The following is a 20049-nucleotide window of genomic DNA, read 5'->3' as shown; positions in this document are numbered from 1 at the left end:
GTGGTCCTCTGGCTAGAGCTTTATCAAGTGCAACTCTGGAGGAGACCATAGGAGTTGTATGTGTACAGGATGAGGTTGAAGTCAGGTTTTTCTCTGCAGTCCTACAGGTGTGAACAATGGTGTACTGTAATTTTAGATGCCCATCTCTTTATCTTACACAACCTTTCTGGGTGCTGAAGAACACACTCATTTCTTTCTCTGGTGTTTAGGCCAGCAGCTCAATTTCTGCACGTCCCTTTTTGTTCAGGTAGAAACAAAAGGAGAATTGGAGAACTTGTGTCTCTCAAAAGCTCCCTCCCATCTTGCATCCTAGATGTGATTTTTTTTTTCTCAGTGTATCATCATTCAGAGTGTCTTTACTTGCACTCGAGTGTTAAATGACTGAAATAAGGAAGCTGCGTACATTTTCATAAAGCTTTGTGCTATTAGTTTATTATTTGCATTGTAGTGCTCAGGGGCCCCAATTATGGCCCAGGACCCCCACAGTTTAGGTGCTGTATGAACACAGAACAAAAAGACAGCCCCGCCCCAAACAAGCTTACAGTTGACATGTCCATGAAGAGATGACAGATGGCTATGGATTGGTTGATTGGGGGAGTACCAGCAAGCAATGAGTCTGTATTAGCCAGTAGGGTAGGCTGTGGTCTCAGCACAACCTTTATCAAGATTTTTGCAAGCAAAGGAAAGTTTTTAAGGAGGGCTTCGAAGGAAAACAATGAATAGCTTTGTGGATGTTTATGGAGAGCTCCTCTCTATGTGAAGGGCAGCATGGAAAAAAAGTACAAAGATGCTTGTTTGAAAATTTAACAAGTGGGCAGTGAAGGCTGGTCTCTTAAGCTGATCACAGGTGGGAGCTGACTTTTCGATACTGAACGAGAGATAAATAGTGTGGGGATAGGCTGTGGAGGACCTTGAAGGTGAAGTAGCTTATGTTTGATACACAGCTTAAACCCAAGGAATGATGGAAAATGTTTCCTTAAGGCCAGGGATCTTTCTAAGTTAAAACAATGAAGAATAACAGTGATAAAAGAGAGAGTACGTTATGGGAGTTGTAGTCCTGATGGAACTGGGTCTGCGAACTGTGTCAGGACAAGCAAGATGCTTGGTGTTTCACCATCCACAGCACGAATGGGAACCCAATTATTTCTTCCCCCTCCCCCATATGTCTTGCAGGGAGCCATGGTCTCTTCCTTGTTTTAATGGGTCTTCATACAGTTTTGTGAACAAGCCTATCTAAGACATGTTCAGCTAGTAGAGTTGCTGCTTGGCTTCAAGAACAGTGCTGCTAATTCTGCATTGCCAATTCTTGTGACTTTTTTAACATGAGTCTTGATGTTTGGTGTGTTTCATAAGACTCCATCTCTTGGGATCAAGTAATTACCTGAGCATCTAGCCCTTATAGTTGCAGTGGAAAACTTGAGAATATGATTAGAGTGGATCCTAAAAGGCTCAGAAACCAAAAGGGGAAATAAAAAGAACCTTGTTTTTTTTAATCATGATTTTGCAGACTCATTTATCATTTTTGAACACTTGATTGGCAATGTTGTAATCTGCAGCACTTGAATCTGAGTGTCAATGAACTAATAGCATTTGCTAAAACTAGGCACGGTAACATCTCTGCACTCCTGTCGTGACTTGTCATTGTTATTCCGACTTGAGCTTTTCCTGAGCAGAGAGTCAATTGTGCTGAGCTGTATAGTTATTTTGACAGAGGTTCAGAGTAGCTTTGTTAGAGCAAGCAACTAGGAGTTAAGGACTGCTGAGTTTTATTCCATTGATTTAGTATAACCCTGGGCATGTCACTAACTTTTCTCTGCCTCGGTTTCTCCTCTGTCGATAGGGGAATAATCACCTATCAAATGTTTATAAAGTCAATTTAGTTCCTTGGATGAAAATGTCAGAACTACAAAATTTGTTTTTATTACTTACTATCTAAACGTCCCCAGAGGAGTGGAATGTGACTATCAATATTGCTTCACTTGTGACCTTTCAGGATTTAATTGGAAACAAGAACAGTGAAGAGCCAAGCTAAAGTGTTGGACCATGGTAAATACATCATGTTGTGATTTTTCACTGGCAACCTCATACTGATGCTGTTAACCTGATTTGGAATACTTAGCAGTTGTGGTTTTACCCCATGTTCCTTCTTCACCTTCTGAAGAAAGTAAATACCATGAATCTGACTGTTTTGCTGTATCTTCCTGTTAATTTAACTTTATTTCAAGTGATTGTAAGTTTCATGCCTTAGGAGTTAGGTTAACAAGTTGTTCCCCTTGGTCAAGCCTCTTAACTGCCAGCCCCTCATTGAACTGACTCTTCTATCTTGCAGTGAGCACAAAGATTCCTCGGAAAAGAAACACAAAGAGAAAGAAAAAACCAAACACAAAGATGGCAGCTCAGAGAAACACAAAGACAAACACAAAGATAGAGACAAGGAGAAACGAAAGGAAGAAAAGGTACGTAGTTCTTGAATGTGAATGGGAAGGAGCAGTTCTGCTTTAACTGTTACACTACATGAAGACACAAGAACTACTTATAGTTTTTAGTTATCTCATAGTGGAAACTAACCCCAAATTAAGTTTGAGACTTAAAGCTCAGTATCTTATAAGCTACAAACTATAGGGGCCATATACTCAACTGGTGTAAATGGGCACAGTGGAGCTGTGCCTAATTACACCACTAAGGAGCTTGCTCTACGTTTTTCCTATTGTAATTCCACTCTGAACTCAGTGTCAGGTTTAGATAGTCATAATAGTCCAAGGTCATTTAGATAAGTTCATCCTATGCAACAGCAGGCTGCAGTTTCTCAGTATGAGATGTAGCAGATATTGCACTGATAACTACACTTGATCTTTGCCAACTGATACTAATGGAAGGCCAGAATGTAGCTGATCACAAAGATGTAGGCATCCTGGGTGTGCTTAGTCAGTGCTAAAAGGACTAAGTTACAAGTAGTACTAGCACTTGTTTCCTGCTTCACGTTCTCTGTCCCCTTTTCTCTTTCAGAGCAAATCTTCTGGTGATGTAAAAATAAAGAAGGAAAAGGAAAATGGTTTCTCCAGGTAAGAAACTGAGTCTGAGGTCTGTAATCTGATATAGCAGTTTGTCATGATTTTTGCTTTGTTTCCCAATCCTCAAATTGTTGTGGCCCCTCCCAGCCAGTTTATGGAGGCAGGTGCTCTGATATTTCAGTGACATCTTTCCTCCATATAAAGAACTTCCGTCTCAAGCAAATGGATGCACTTTTGGGTAATTGGCTGACTTCCCAGAAGTCAGTGGTGGGGAAAAGACTTGTCAGGACATCTGGTCTATTCTGTGCATGCAGGATTGTTCCCTACCGTGGATTCTTGAATGCTTTCATCCAGTGATCTGGAAACTAGGTTCTGCCCAGGGCAGAGCAAACTCCTGGAAATGGTGTTAAGTGGGGACTAGAAGTCCTTACCCCACTGTAAAGTTGGTGTCGTGGCAAGCATTTGACTCATTATGCATTTTGTCTTCTGCAGTTGGGGTTGATAATGCTACACCCCCAGGTACTTGCTTATCTGAAAGCAAGACCAAGGGACTAGGATTTCAAACCCTAGTTTGTAAAGAAATAGCAAATAGGTCACTTGTTAAAATTAAAAAAAAAAAAAAAATCAGAAAATTTGTCACTTATTCTACTCTACCTATTGACTTCCTAATCCTTAAAGAACAATCTAGACTTCATGAATATTGAATTGTACCAATTGCCACTAGATTTACTTGTAGTTCATTTACTTGTGAATTTTTAATAGAAGTGCCATTTATTTCTTAACATCTGACAAACAATAAAGATTTCCTTGTTTACTCCTTTAAATACAGCTCTCAGATCATGAATCTGGGTCCTGTGACTGTTTTTTTCAGTTGGGGGTGCCTGACCATCTGCTGCCTTGGAAGCAGTTTATATCTAGGGCTGGAAACCTCGACCACCTCCACCCCTTTTTTTTGCCTTTCTTTAATTTTATGCACTATTGAGAACTTATCCCAGTCTCACCTTGATCTGAGGTGAAATGATGGCAGGGAGAGTCAGGAGAAGGAGCCTACCTGTGCTCGACCTGATTAGAATCATATGCTTACTTTGAATGTCCCTTCTTGATACAGGAGCCTTTCGGTTTCAGTTCTCAAGTAGCAGTATTTGAACATGCAGACTCTACATTTTAACACTTTTTTCTGACTTGGTAGAGGAAAGAGAAATGCCCTTCTCCAAGCACCTTTCGGAACTACTATCTTGGAAATGTAAAGCATAATTATCATAAGCCAGTGGCAGTTGCCTTAATTACCTAATACCATACATGGTGCCTTTTGTTAACTCCTGATGGAACATGCTGCCTACTGAGGCTATGGAAGCTCCTTCACTTGAGATTTTCAAAAGGAGACTGGATAGCCATTTATCTTGGATGGGTTAGCCCAGGGGCAGGCAAACTTTTTAGCCTGAGGGCCACATCGAGTTTCGTAAATTGTATGGAGGCCCAGTTAGGGGAGGGGGTCGTGGCCCAGCCTCCACCTCCTATCTGCCCCCCCCCACACTCCTGCCCCATCCAATGCCCCCATTCCCTGATGGCCCCTCTGGGATCCCTGCTCCATCCACAGACCCCCACTCCCTATCCCCTGACTGCCCCAGGACCCCTGCCGCCCCATCCAACCCCCCTCCTTTCTGACCCCTATCCACACTCCCACCCCCTGACCACCACCCCGAACTACCCTGCCCTCTATCCAACCCCCCATGCTTTCTGCCCCCTTACCGCGCTGCCTGGAGCACTGGTGGCTGGCAGCGCTACAGCCATTCCACCTGGCTGGAGCCGGGCCATGCTGCCGCTGACGCCACCACGCAGCACAGAGACCAGGTCAGGCCGGGCTCTGCAGCTGCACTGCCCCAGGAGCTCACAGCCCCGCTGTCCAGAGCATTGCGCCAGAGGTGGAGCAAGCAAGCTGAGGCAGCCGGGGAGGGAGGACAGCAGGAGAAGGGCCGGGGGCTAGCCTCCAGTCCAGGAGCTCGAAGGCCAGGCAGGATGGTCCCACAGGCCGTAGTTTGCCCACCTCTGTTTTAGATACAACAAATCCTGCCTCTTGGCAGGGGGTTAGACTAGATGACCCTCGTGGTCCCTTCTAACACTGTGATTCTAGTCAGACAATTGAGCACCATCATAGTTTCACCAAATGTATGTGTGTTAGGCCTGGTCTGCACTAAAAAGTTAGGTCGACTCAGCTGTGTTGCTCAGGGGTGGGAAAATTCCACACTCCTGAGCACTGTAGTTAAGCTAGTAGTTCATCCCTGGTGTAGATAGCACTGGGTGGATGGGAGAATTCTTCCATTAGCATCTAGCTGCCACTTCTCAGAGAGGTGAATTACCTGCACTGATGGGAGAACCCCTCCCGTTGGCATAGTAGTGTCTGCATTGAAGCGCTCAGAAGCGCAGCTGCAGCTGTGCAACTGCCCCGTTTCAAGTGTAAACAAGCCCTTAGCTGGGAACACTTGGCCCTCTCATGCTAACGAAATTGGCTTATCCCAGGTTCCAACTGTAGCACTCTGTGTAACCAGTGCATCGTTACCTCCTCATGCCAGTTCAAGACTTTTCCCAGACTCTCACTGTTGGTGTCTCAAAACAGGCTAATAGGGAAGTAGTTTATATTTCTCCCACTGAAATGTTCCATTTTCAAGCTCACTAGAAGTATGTCACCTTCCAAAAAATCTAAACTACCCAAAATAAGATTTGGAGGATGGTTGGAAGCATTATGGCCTGGGCTATATCTTGGCGAGCTAGATGTGTATTCTCGGGAACAATGTGGTACCCAGTTTATTCCAATTTTGCAATGTCTACAGTGTCTGTCTCAAACTTCATTTCCTATTGTTGCCAAGTGCTTGAAGATGTTTCTGCATTAAGATTCCTTATATAAAGCAGACAACATTTTAATAATAGCGATGATAATAAAAAGTCACAGAGCTCTACCTCCAGGGAGAATAAATTGTACAGGATAAACGAATACTTTTTTTCCCTGTGGTGATACTTTTCAGTGTCTGGAACCTTAAGTCTTGGTTATAAGTAATGCCATAAAAATGGCTCCTTGTAACAGCACATATCTGTTCTCTGCCTTCTGAGTTACATCTGCCAGCGCCACAGAAGCTATACAGCTGTGAAAGAGCAAACTGTCCTGTTCTGCCTCATCAGCACAATTGCCAGCTAAATTAAGATTCCAGAATATCTCTTTCTGAGAGTGATGTACAATGCAGACTGCTGCTTGATTTCTCTTTTCCCATTCCACCCAATAACAAAATCTGAGTGTTGACTTGGAAACTGAGCTAATTTGATACAGAAATCATTTGAGGGAACGTGAATAGGAATACTCAAGATGTCGCTCTTCGAGTTGCTTACCTGATCAGAATTGCAATGATTTCTGATTCTTTTTGTAGCTTATTTGTTTTGTAAAGATAAGTTAAATGCTTTTTACAAAAGCAAAGACTGAAATTTAAAACAAGTTAATTAAAAGGACAATCTCTTTTAAAATTATTTCTGCTGCTAGCATCATGGCACATTAAGACTGAAAATGTTATGCCTAATTTAATATTTATGCTGTCTGAGAGTTGGGGGGAAGCATGCACATGTTGCATTCTTGCAGCTTAGATACTGAAAATAGACTAATTAGTGTAACTTTTTTGTTGTTCATGTGTTTCATATCTAGTTCTCACAAATTTAGCGTAATGCTGCAAGGTTCCATTTGCAAATACTGTTTTTAAAATCAAACTGTTTTCGTTTGAGATACTATTTTGAACAAAGACTCTGGACTTCTGTTACTTGATGATGTCCCTGTTTCGCAGCATAAATGCATAGACTTCAATAGTTTTTAAGCAATACATCTGTAAATTTTTGGAAGCTGCACTCTGTTTACTTAAAATACAAGCCTCAGAGTAACCTAGAAGCCCGACCGCATTCCTTGCATTGCTTTAGGTCTTTTGGATAGTGTCAGCAATTGTGAGGGAAATTGCGTAGTCCCAGACACTGTAAGGGGTGTAGCTCCCTACACTGGTGCATGTGCTAGGAGAAATACAGAACTCTGCACTCCAAAACCAGCTGGCAGTATCTCTTTAGAGTTCACTTCTTACATTGAATTGGTTCTGTTTTCAAAAAACTATTTGACTCAGTGTTCTCTATTTAAACAAACAATCCTCTGCCTTTTTCCTTAGTCCGCCGCGTATTAAAGATGAACCTGATGAGGATGGCTATTATGCATCTCCCAAGGAGGACTCCAAACCCCTAAAGAGACCACGGGAGGAGGACGAGTAAGTAACTTGTGTACTGCGCCTGTGTGAAGAGAATGGTTTAGAGGGGTTTTGGGCCTTTCAGAATTAATAAGTTGGATGTGGGAGTGGGGATCTGAGTCCAGATTTTTTTTTATTGGAAGATACATTTGCTATGCTTAAGATCTATGAATGATTTAGGTGTATTTTTAGTATGGTACCCATGTTGCCCTTTTGAAAAAGAATCCTTCGGGTGCGCTCTGTCTCTAGGAGGAAAAGGCGCTGTTAAGCGTTGCAAAACTAATGAATACAAAATCAGAAGGCAGGCAGAGAAAAGGGACATGGGTATTAAGAATGTAAAACGTAAATCTGAGTAAGAGGAGCATAACTGTTCACTAAGTGGCTGCAGTAATTTCTACTGTGTGGTGAAATAGACTGCACAGGAGAAAAAAAGCTTTGTCAGCCCTAATTTTGCCTGCGCTGCTTGGCATGGATTCCCCTTTAAAAGGGTCTAAATATGTTGTGAGTTATCCCAGTGATTTAATCAAAATGCACACGTAAGACTTACAGGCCGTGTGAAATCCTACAGTAAAATGGGCTTTTTGCAAAGCACAGCTATATCTTAATGTGACCCATCTCAGTAAATCACTGCCATTGCTTATCACTGCTAGTGAGTTAAGGAGCACAGTCATACTTCCATAATTAGTAAATGACCATTACCACAGTCCCATTTTTCTTCTGTTACTGCATAGTATTTGTCAATTTCCAAAAGAGAGATGGATGTGAAGTTAGAAGTTTTCTTCTGTATAGTCAGCCACTGTCTTCTGCTTGATAAGTTTTAGTGACCTTCCAATCCAGTGTCTATTATGGAAGGATTATGACCTCACTAACGCTATCGTGGCATTGTTGAACTAACTGGTATGCAAGAAGTGAGCCGATTGGAGTGATGTGACAGCTGGATTGTTAGCAGTGACAAGGAAAAATGAGTGAGATGGGCTTTTCCCCCCAAAACAAATCTCTTGCAAAGTGTTCCTGTCTTTATCTAGCATTCTTCTCACTGGGTGGCCACGAATGCCTGTGAATTGGCTCCTTATCTTGGAAAACCCAGGCACTTGGAGTTAGTGAAGTTCACTAAATCTATGCACATTCAGAGGATTGTTCACATCACAGTTTCGGATTTGTAAAGATAATTTTAGGGGGATGTTGGCTGTATGGTGTGGGGCAGAGCTTCTGAATCCATTCCAGCAAAAAAGTGCTCTTCTTTCTTTAGGAGAACTTAGTGAGGACTCCACTGTAAGTTTCGGAGGATGGGGAGAATGAGCATGGGTGGCCATCCCAGAGGTGTTTGTGAATTTGCACATGTAGCCTTCATGCTTATATGTAAGTGCATACCAGGAAACGAAGTGATTATTTTTTTGTTGTTGTTAACTGGTCTGTGTCTCTTACAGTGATGAGTATAAACCCAAAAAAATCAAAACAGAAGATACCAAGAAATCAAAGAAGAGGAAACAGGAGGAGGAAGAGGTAAAATGTGAGACAAAAGTTATAATTTCTGGATTTAGGAACGGAGTGCTTTTGGTATCTTGTAGAACAATGAAAGCTAATCTATCTGATGCCTTGTTAGCCCAAATAGAAATTTAAGGAGTGTTTCTACCCTTGAAATAAACTGGTGATTTTTAAGACTCATTCAAGAAGATAACTTTCTACGGCCATGTCTACACTGAGGGGGACGATGCCGGTGTAATCTTGTAGTGTACATACAGCCTAGAGTGACATAAGGGGTTTTTCCATCACCGTTGGAGCTTCGCAGAGCAATGGTAGCTAGGTCAACAGAAGTGTTCTTCCATTGACCTATCTCTGTCTTCGCGGGGATTATGTTGGCATAGCGATGGTGCCCCTGGGGGCTAGATTTTTTTCACACCCCTGAACACCACAGCCATGTTGACTTAAATTGTAAGTGTAGATCAGATCTAATGCTCCCAGACTAATCCACGTAGGACACCCCTCATTCTGTACAGATGCATTTATCAATGGAAAAAGGAACTTTATTAACTTTTGGTATTGGCACAGATGATGTGATGCAGCTCAAAGGCAAAGAAGTTAGTCCAGGATTTAGCTATAACAGTGTCAACACAGCTGCCGAGTGTTTTTTAAAAGCCATTATAGATCAGCCCTGAGGTCCTGTTCTGTTTGGAAAGGAAATTGAAGCTACTAAGATGACACGAGATTTCAGCTACTTGGTGGGCAGGAACAGTGCTCCAGGATCCCAGTCTGCTGGCAGAGGGATGCTAGTGAAATGTATTTTGTGAGCAGTCCCAGTTGGTGTGCATATCTCTTTAAGGTTTAATTTACACTTAAAAGCTATGCTGAAATAGCTGTACCAGCAGAAAAAACCCTAGTATAGATGCAACTATGCCAGCAGAAAAGTGCTTTGAGCTGGTAGGGTTTATACCGGTTTGGTGTGCAAAATAAGCTATATCAGCAAAATCACTCTTTTATGCCAGTATAACTATGTATACGCTAGGGCTTTCACCTGCACAGAAATGTCAGAAAAATTCACAGCCCGATCTGACATAGTTATACCTGTAAATTTTCTGGTGTAGATCTGATCTAAGTAAGGTCTTTCTATTTTAAAAATATCTTGTTGAATAAAACATAGCTGCGCTCTAATAATCCTTCTACCTTTCTCCTTGTCCTGTCTTTGTAGGACAACAAATCCAAGAAAACTAAGAGCAAAGATAAGAGAGCCCCTGAAGGAGACAACAAGAAAAAGAAGCAGAAGAAAGAGGAAGAGCAAAAGTGGAAATGGTAATATCTCTGTGATAAATTAACCTTTTGTCTTTCTCTGCTTACCCTCAAATCCATTATATCGTGCTCTAGCTAGAGATTAAATGAACAGGGACCTGCAGATCCACTAGCTTTTACTGTTGTAAGGTTTGTGTTCTGAATATGTGGTTTAGTTTCCAATAACCTTCTTAAAATCTCATTTCAGAATACTCATTCTTTACATTAAAAAAAAATCAGAAATTTGAGTTCTACAATATTCATTTTTCAGCTTTTCTGAGCTGCCTTAAAATGAACTAGAGCAAGTGATCCAGAAGCTGATGGATCCATTCCATTCTCTTTCCTGCTGTAAAACAGAGGCCACCCATAGTGATCAGACACTGCGGGTTTCTGCCATAATGAGGCAATATAAAAACTCCTTGGTTTATTGATGATTTAGGATTTTTTTGTTATGTGCAGGTATATTAATTGGAGACTAAGCACTGTATCACTTCAAAGGCAAACTTGATCCTGGGACCTCCTAAAACTAGAAGTAATTTTGGCTTTCACCCATGATATTACAGTCTGATCTCAGCTGTGCAACAGGCTCCCTTCCCAAAAGGGATCTTACCTAAAGAACACATGAATGAAAGCTGATCAAGGGACACATTCTATTTGAGTTTTTAAAAGCATTTAAGATTTAATCTGTCCAATCTGGTAAGACCTTTGAGTGACTCTGCTTTGGAGCTTCCTTCTATCTCTTCCCTTTGGGGAGTTATTCTGCTGTTTTAGTAGGCCTCCTTGTTGGGAAACCCTCCTTAGTATTCACCTTGCATTCCTCAGTTTCACCCCATCGTGCCTTGCAACTCCCTAAAATAACTCCTCTTCCTCATAGTGTTTACAGCCTTCAAATATTTGATTTCAGATCAGCCCTGACCACCAAATGTCCTTGTATGTTTAGGTTTTACGCTTTCATCCTAAATCTGTCATTTCAGCCCCTCCATAACATCCTGGTCCTCTTCTCTGAATTCCCCCCTAGCTTCCTGACCTCTTTCTGGTGCTCTGGCTTTCATCTATTTCAGTTTTAATGTAACCATTAGTACGTAAAGAATTGGTGATCCAGAAAAGGTCTCTTGCCCTCACAAGCCTCTCTTTTGGCTTTATCTCAAGCAAACCTTCCTGTTTTTGTCTCTGTATCCTAATATTTAATTTCCCCCGTTTATATCATAGCCGGTATCATTGATAAGCCTTTATTGGAAGGCCACAGAACTTTCTCCTTACCTGTCTTGGCAGCATAAGTCAAAGTTAGCTGTGCCAGAGCTCTGCAAATTCTGCTGACTGCTGAGCGAAACTGTATTTGAAAGTGCAAAACCTGGCAGTTAGTAACAATGTCCTTCTGCTGGTGTTCATTTAGTCCATCTGCAGTTTTTCATAGCATGTCTTTTCTGAAAGGGGCTCCATTCCATCTTGTAGCGCTCCAGCCTCATCTCTTCAAAGGATTTTATGTTCCATGCCAGTCAGTTTTCTGAAGATCTGAATTCTTTGTGATGTTTTCTCTAGTGCTTGTCTTCTTGAGCATCTTAATCCTCGTGATGATGGCAATGGCATCACCATTTTGCAGCCAGGGAAACTGAGGCATGGAGGTGAAATGACTTGTCCAAGGTCACTCAGTTAGTGGCAGAGCTGCAAATAGAACCCAGCATGGAACAGCCTTTTCCAAGGCACAGCCACTTTGCAGTCAGCTCAACTTCCAAACCGGAGCAGTGCCCCCACAAAACAATGAATCTAATCTCAACATCACTAGAGAGTAGGGTGGCTTCAGCAGTACAAAATCTGTACAGAGGAATGTCAGGAGGACTGTTGGTGAAGGGCTAGCGAGGCAAACAAACATTAAAAGGAATAGTAGCAAATCTGTCCTGAAGTATTGCAACAGTAACAGCTAGGGCTCCGAGTTATGGATTCCATGACTTTCCACGATCTCCGTGATTTCTGCAGGGGCCAGTTTGGCTGACCCCAGGGCTGCCCAAGCAGCTGGCTCCAGGGCCAACTGCTGGAGCAGCCCCAGGGACAGCCATACCAGCCACTGCTCCGGCACCCAGCCACAGAGGCCACAGTCCCCCCCTAAGATTTAATCACAGGTACAGGTCTCGGGCCGTGAATATTTGTTCCTTGTGACCTGTCCATGACTTCACTAAAAATACCTGTGACTAAATCATAGGCTTAATAATGGCAGATATCTCCTTCCCTTTTCCCCACCACATAGCAACTATGCAGGAGTCAACTTTTTCTCTGTGCTGGAGTGGACTTTTGAGTGGTGAAAACTTCAGGTTAGAAATTGCCTACTACTGCAGGTTCAGATCTCAAAGTGCTCAGCTCAGCCTTTGTTCTTAGACTTGTGAAACATAGGTTATGTCTCCACCGCATAGCAATGCAGACTACATGGGCTGTGAATTGCAGTGCTTACCAATGGGCTGCACTGTAACTGCCCCATGTGGAGGCTGCTAGCTTGAACTGAGAGGTACCTAGTTCACATTAACATAGCCCAAAAAGCTAAGTTGGCATGAACTAAAATTTATCTTTTAGTTCGTGTCACCAGCGTACACGTGCAAGGTCATGGAAGGAAGCCCTTAGTTTGTCTGTACTCTGAGGCTTATAACAACTGAGGTTCTGTCTGCTCTGCTTGGACACGGAGGAGCTCACTGCACATCTTGTAAAGGTAATGATGGGTCCAGCTTCTTTGACCAAAACCAGTATCATAGCAGTCTGCTAAATCCCAGGTGATTCCTGATCTCCTCTCTGGCTGTGACTGCATTTCAGCAGTGCCTATATACATATCGGTTAATAAGCACTTCAAGCTCCTTCAGAGAGAAGCCTTATTATATATTTACATGGTACCTGTCTCTTACACAGTGATCCTGTTATCTAATTAAGGCTGCAGCAACCAGCACTTTATTTGTGCACAACATTTCCTGCACTGCTGCCAATACATGCATGTTTTCTCCCAGCTGATGACTCACTCCAGCGTGAAACTGGCTAGGAGGCTGGGGATACAGGAATCAGGAGCAGCATGGAGAAACCTGGCATTTTTTGTCCAACAAGTTGGCTGGGTGATTAAGAGATCGAATGGTGTGACAGGATAATAGTGTCCCCCTGCTGCATAAATGCTAAGATGAAATAGATTGTTTTCTCAACAGGAGAGCCTGTGCCAGTGGTGTGTAACAATTACTTTATTGCCACTATAACAAAAGATCAGTGCAGATGTATGGAAGGAGTGTGTGGTGTGGCAATTTGTGCAAAAGACTGGGAATCCAGGACTTGGGGCTCTTCAGTTTGTTATTGGCTATGTCATTGACCATTGATTGACACCAGAAAAGTCTCTGCCTCAGTTTCTCCAGCTGGAAAATAGTAATCCCTACCTCATGGTTATTATGGGACCTAAATACTTATTGCAGTAGGAGCTTTAGGGCACCTTTGTCCTTATCCTTTGTTTTGTGCTTGCCTTAGAGAACGTGTTCTCTTTATTATGCAAAGAAAAGATGGGGGGGAATGAGCTCTAGCTGACAGAGAGGATTAATTAATATTTCTTCTCCAAACACCTGGGTTTGCTTAGGTCACAAGTGAAAATCAGTTTCTCTTTGTCATCTCTATCCTTATTGGGACATCTGTCCACATCAGAAAAGGATTGCATAATTTGCCGCTGTTGTCCATCTTTGTTCTAGAGACATCTTGGACTGGAAGTTAGATGAGGGCCTTGTTAAACTGACAGTTTGCTGTAAAGAAGACTGTACTATACCTGGCATTCAGTCCTTTACTTTCTTAAGTACATATGCATGCATTTGTTTGGTGAAGAACATAATTGGCTAGCCTCATCCCTGCTGCAACTCAGTTGACTATAACTCTGGCATAACAGCAGTGTGAATTTGGCCCAGAACATTAATTTGTGTCTGGAGCCTGTTCTGTGCTTTTCAAAAAGATGGCAGTTGGGGTTCTAGGGTTTGCTTGTGTAATGCTCATTGTGAGCTCTGAAGTGCAATGCAGTGATTGCTTACTGTTCTTATATGCCACCCTTCCCATGTAGACACGGAAATGGGGCTGGAGGGTGAGTCTTTTTATCTGTTTGTTGGTCTGTTTTTAAAGGTGGGAGGAAGAGCGCCACCCTGAAGGCATTAAATGGAAATTCCTAGAGCACAAAGGTCCTGTGTTTGCTCCGCCATATGAACCTCTGCCTGAAAATGTCAAGTTCTACTATGATGGTAAGTTGTTACGGGTTCACACTTACTGGGATAGAAAGTGTCATTCTTAATACGAGGGGATGGTTCTCTTGTAAAGTGGTGGGTGAGGTGGTGGTCTAGTCTAATTATTTGCAGTATAAGCAAATTTCAGTGATCATAAAAAGAGGAATAAACTTTATAGAAACAAGGAAACCTCTGTTAGAATCTATTTGGGAATTAAGCAGTAGCATTTATTCTCCCTGTGATCACCAGGATACACGTCACAGCTCACGTAGCGTGTGATAATGCTTTACACCATAAGTGACAACATCTGACCAACACACCGTGTACTAGTAGTTATTTTTCATCATTGCTGGTCTTCCTTGGGCCCTCGTCCTTCTCATTCAGTGTGAGGGTCTCTCTTTAAAATTATTATTAATTAAATTGCAGTTTTCTATACCGAGTTATTCGTTTTTCCCGTAACACTTGCCTGAAGTGATCAGAATAACAGGCAGAACTTATTTTAATATAAATGATGCTTTGGTGTGATCACATTAAATGGAGGATCATATTAACCAGGGATTGGATTAAGTGAAAGGTACTTGAGTGGATGAAAATTGAATTTTTCACTTTAAAGGGGCATCTGTCTGTGAAATTGCTTCAGAAGCAGTAGGATGTTCCCATGAAACATTGTGGAAGTTTTAAACTTTAGAAGTTGAGATTCTTTTTTATCAGTAGCATGTTCAAACAAATGTCCAATTCACGCACAAGCTATTGTGAGAGATCTGCTCAGCATCCTACTATCTGTGCTCAGGAGGTGTTATCCAGTTCAGAGATTACCCTAGAATAACTTTAGACTTCAGTACTCCACACTTGGTCAACCGCCTGCCAGCCTCCTCTGAGTAGAGGAGTCCATCCCATGACCAGTCCTGCTTTTGCAGCAGAACGCCCGCTTCCATCTGACAGGGTGTCCATAATCACTGCAGAGCTATTGCTAGAGCTCCCAGTCACTTGCAGCACCAGACTCCTGCAAAGGAGCTGTGGATGCCAAAGTAGCCTGTTAGTTTGCTCTTGTTTTTTAAGCTGAGTTACTAACATTCAGGGCTCTTGATAAATTCCATAGTACTGAAGTTATGGTCCCATCACAGGAAGATTGCTCAAGTCTTTGAAAGAAAGGAAAGTGGGGGATGAAATCCAATCCAAGCAAGTTTCTGCAGTTCTGCTTACAAAATAACTGAGGCCAGTCAGTGGTTACTCTGTGCCAACCGTAGGCAACTTTTGAGTAATTTTAATGGCATTTAACCTCCAAAACATCTTAGCAGCTTATCACTTGCACCTTTTTCAACTGGTTGAGCAGCTTTATCCCTTTTTCTTTTGCAACCCTCTGTTTTGCTGCTTCCTGCTATAAGTATGCAAACAGTGTATGTTTATGTTACAATTAAACTAACAGCAATCCTGTTGGTATCTTAGTTTCTAGTGATGTATTCAATCATCTTTGGCCTAAGTGAGCCTTCCTTTGCTATGTTTTGTTGACTTAAGTTCTTTAGACTGGGCAGATAGTTCCCTCACTTGAATTTTTGCATATAATGTAAATTTTTCACTTGGTGAATCAAGAGGATGACATTTTCCTTTCCCAGTAGTTTATTAAATCGTTAACAGTAGCAGTTCTGGCATTGACTTTTGTGAGGTAAAAGAGTCAATTAAAAAACCACTGATGCGGACTCTTCAGCAAGCTATTGGGATTTAAAATATTCCTCACTATTAGTTATATCCATGAGATGCATGCAAAATATTTCTCTGAGTGTGCTAGAGCATAATGTTATGTCAAGAATGAGATCTGGGATTGAAGAGGCATGCTCAGTAGAAAAGGTAGACCTTGAATGTGGAGCTCTGATGCAGCAATTTCTTCTCCCTCACACTCAAAAGATCTCTTCTTCACAGTGATTTCATTTTGAGGAAAGGCTCTATTGCGATCCTGCAACCAAGCTGAACTGTGATGTCATTGATCACTGAAAGAACTAAATGTGACTATATTTTGAGTCTGAGGAGTTGGAGACATTGGAGTGTGTTCCCATGATACCTAAATCTCATTCCATTGGTTGGTGGAGTTTGCACATACTTACCTTCCTGCAGAAGAGGAGAAGTGTTTGGCACCACCTACTGCCCAATTTGTGGGTGTCACTGGTGTGTGCTTTGGCAGAGATTTACCTCTGTTCCTGGCTAGAAAAATAGCTGCTTATTCGTAGACAGCAAGTTGACATGTTTTAAACAGTGTGTGTGAGTGGAATAGGAAGGCTAAATGATTCGACTCCTGGTTTAGTAAAGATGCTGAGAAGCAGAAGATGGAATTGAATAAAAACCAATATGGCTCCATTGTCTCCTTCACTTTGTGCATCAACATCACTACTCTCAGCAGGGATATACATGTGTACCTCTGGTTATGGTGACTCTTGATTAATGGTTTGCTGCAGGAGTTGTTTTTCCTTCCTACTCTATATATCTTACATGCCTATCAGACATCAGATTGGTTGACAGTTACTCTCTTCTCTCTCATATATAAATTATATTTTTAGATTCCAGGGGAAATTTCCTGATCATATTATAACTATTTTAATGCACGTCAAATTTTAGGCTTCAATAGTCTGATCATTCTTCTCTACTCCCTTTTCATCCCATACTTAGTGTCAGGGGACTCTAGTCTGTGGTGCCATACGGCACACTGAACAAAACCTCACTGAAATACAAGGACAAACCACGTACTTGGCTAATCTGGCTGTGTATTGTACGTCCACAGAGGTTCACCATTGAGTGGAAGGGTTCCTGGATCTCTTGAAACATCAAAGTGCAAAAAGCAGAATGGTTTAAGGGATGAACGTCTTCAGCTGACTTTTTTTTTTTTTTTTTTTAATTAAACCTCCTCTCATAGGTAAAGTAATGAAGCTGAGTCCCAAAGCAGAAGAAGTGGCTACATTCTTTGCAAAAATGCTTGATCATGAGTACACTACAAAGGATATCTTCAGGAAAAACTTTTTTAAAGACTGGCGAAAGGTACGGATCCCTGGACTGGGATGACAGCCTACATGGCCATCTTCTCCTGTGTGTTAGAGAGAGAGAATAGGGGCTACTCTGACTTGGTGCACAAAATGCTAGTGCAAGGCAGAGAGCAATAGGGTTGCTCAGATGTTAGCATTGAAAGTTCCTGTTTCTGCGTAGTTTCTCCAGGAAGGGCCTCTGGTAAATATTTCTTAAATGAACAAGGGTGGACCTTTTGCAAGTCATACTTGCGTTGTGATGTGACATGATGGGTATGGCTGAGCTGATCATCACATTTTTATCGATGAACCTGGAAGAAAATGTAAATTCAGCACTGCAAATTGCAGATGACACACAAATTGGGCTAGTGGTAAATAATGAAGAGGCCAGGTCACTGATACAGTCCAATCCGGGATTGCTTGGTAAACTGGGTGCAAGCAACACACTATGCATGTGAATACAGCTAAATGTAAATGTATTCATCTAGGAACAAAGAACGTAGGCCATACTTACAAGATGAGGGACTCTATCCTGGGAAGCAGTGTCTCTGAAAAAGATGTGGGGGTCATGGTGGATAATCAGCTGAACTGGAGCTACCAATGTGATGCTATGGCCAAAAGAGCTAATGCAATCCTGGGATGCATAAACAGGGAAATATTGAGTAGAGAGGTTATTTTACCTCTGTATTTGGCACCGGTGTGACTGTGTCCAGTTCTGGTGTCTACAATACAAGAATGATATTGGTAAATTGGAGAGGGTTCAGAGAAGAGCCAGGAGAATGATTAAAGGGTTAGAAGACCTGCCTTGTAGTGGTAGACTAGACTCAAGGAGCTCAGTCTGTTTGTTTAGTTTAACAAAGAAGGTTAAGGGGTGACTTGATTACAGTTTAAAAGTACCTACACAGGGAACAAATATTTCATAATGGGCTCTTCTGGCTAACAGAGAAAGGTGCAACACAATCCAATGGCTGGAAGTTATAGCTAGACAAATTCAGGCTGAGAATAAGGCACACGTTTTTAATAATGAGAGTAACTAATCGTTGGAACAACTTACCGAAGGTCGTCGTGGATTCTTCATCACTGACAGTTTTAAAATCAAGATTGGATGTTTTTCTAGAAGCTCTGCTCTAGGAATTATTTGGAGAAGTTCTGTAGCCTGTGTTTTATTCAGAAGGTCAGACTAGACAGTCGCAATGGCCCCTTCTGGCCTTGGAATTTTATGAATCCTTGCCCCACTGAAACTGTGGAATTGAAGAGCCATCACTACCTTTGTATCAGAGGCTAGCCCCTTTCTGAGTCTTGCAAAGTAGGAGCTTCACTGTCCCAACCAGTATAAGCACGCCAAGAGAATATGCATATTCAGGCAGCTGGTCCAGGTTACCTAGGTGGCCTCTCCTTCCCCCAGTAACTTCAACAACCCTTGAATGGCTAAGTGGTTTGAAAGTTTGCTGTGTAATAGAATATGCAGTCAGTGCTTGCAAAGATCAGACACAGTCTTAATGTACTGTGTGCCAGATATACACACTTCATCCTTTTCTCATTCACCCTGGCTAGGTTGAGCAGTTACTAGAAATTGACAACTCTTTGATAAGCAGGCAGAAGCTGTGTTTATTAGGAGCACCTGCCCTTTGATACCTTCTAAGGGACTGGGAGGGGCAATTAAACCTGATTCTAATTATAAGAAGGTTTTACGCTGTACTTTCATCCGTCCAGGAAATGACTTCAGAAGAAAAGAGTACCATCACGAACCTCAGCAAGTGTGACTTCACACAGATGAGCCAGTATTTCAAAGCTCAGACAGAAGCTAGGAAACAGATGTCCAAGGAAGAGAAACAGGTACTCTAGGGAATTGTGGAAGACTGTTCTAGCCATTTAGGTGTTGTGGTTTTTTTTTAATCATAATCCTTTATTCGTTCCTCTGGCCATATCATCTATGCGCAGTCTGTCACTCCTATCACACTGAAGGGATTTGGTAAAACCTGTACCACCCAAGGTGGATTGGGAGAAGTATTGCACTTCTAGCTAACAGTCTGTCTCTCTGATCTTACTGTGATGTCGAAGAATTCATTCGTTTCCTAGTAACATCCCTGAGATTCCTCGTGTAACTTATGATCCTCTTAACATGTCTGCATAGGTAATATGTCGAGAGCAATGTTTAGTAAGAAACCTCCACCTCCAGCAATTCTCTTTCTGAAGATAAAACGTTTCTGGCCCTTTCTCCTTCAGCACCATGGTGTTACTAGTATGAAGATATTTTCAAGGAGTATCTGCATGTCTTCCCTCCACTCCCACACCACCCCTAGATATCCACTTCAGTAAGAACTAGAAATTTATCACAAGATCTAACTTTGGTTCCATTTAGTGCCTTTGTTAATGTAATTCTAGTCTAACTGTCCTAGGTGGTGAGGTTCAGAGCTCCTCTAACTGGATGGGGAATGGTTTTCCCAATAACAGTTGAACCCCATGGTGTCAGGATTCAAAGGTTCCCAGTATGGAATATAGAATGTGCCTGGCTTTGCTGGCTTTTAGCCTTTTATGTGGAGAAAGTGGATAAGGAAAAGTTGTGTACTTATTTCCATAATACAAGAACTAGGGGTCACTAAATGAAATTAATAGGCAGCAGATTTAAAACAAATAAAAGGAAGTTCTTCACGCAGCGCACAGTCAACTTGTGGAACTCCTTACCTGAGGAGGTTGTGAAGGCTAGGACTATAACAGCGTTTAAAAGAGAACTGGATAAATTCATGGTGGTTAAGTCCATAAATGGCTTTTAGCCAGGCAGGGTAAGGAA

The 20049-nt window shown here is 42.0% G+C and overlaps 1 protein-coding gene across 2 annotated transcripts in view; it reads left to right on the top strand.

The window, feature by feature from the left end:
• TOP1 (DNA topoisomerase I) overlaps positions 1-20049 on the top strand; it is an 80275-nt gene that overhangs the window by 43048 nt on the left and 17178 nt on the right. For both annotated transcript variants that reach the window (XM_030533186.1, XM_030533187.1), the window contains exons 4-11: positions 2330-2456; positions 3007-3062; positions 7199-7294; positions 8701-8776; positions 9960-10060; positions 14153-14268; positions 17153-17274; positions 18972-19094. In XM_030533186.1, the coding sequence (XP_030389046.1) occupies positions 2330-2456; positions 3007-3062; positions 7199-7294; positions 8701-8776; positions 9960-10060; positions 14153-14268; positions 17153-17274; positions 18972-19094 (817 nt within the window). The remainder of the gene's footprint in view (positions 1-2329; positions 2457-3006; positions 3063-7198; positions 7295-8700; positions 8777-9959; positions 10061-14152; positions 14269-17152; positions 17275-18971; positions 19095-20049) is intronic.

The sequence above is a fragment of the Gopherus evgoodei genome, chromosome 14, assembly GCF_007399415.2.
Source record: "Gopherus evgoodei ecotype Sinaloan lineage chromosome 14, rGopEvg1_v1.p, whole genome shotgun sequence".
In the NCBI taxonomy this organism is placed as follows: Eukaryota; Metazoa; Chordata; order Testudines; family Testudinidae; genus Gopherus; species Gopherus evgoodei.
The sequence above is the reverse complement of the archived record's forward strand: the minus strand, read 5'-3'. Positions and strand labels throughout refer to the sequence as shown.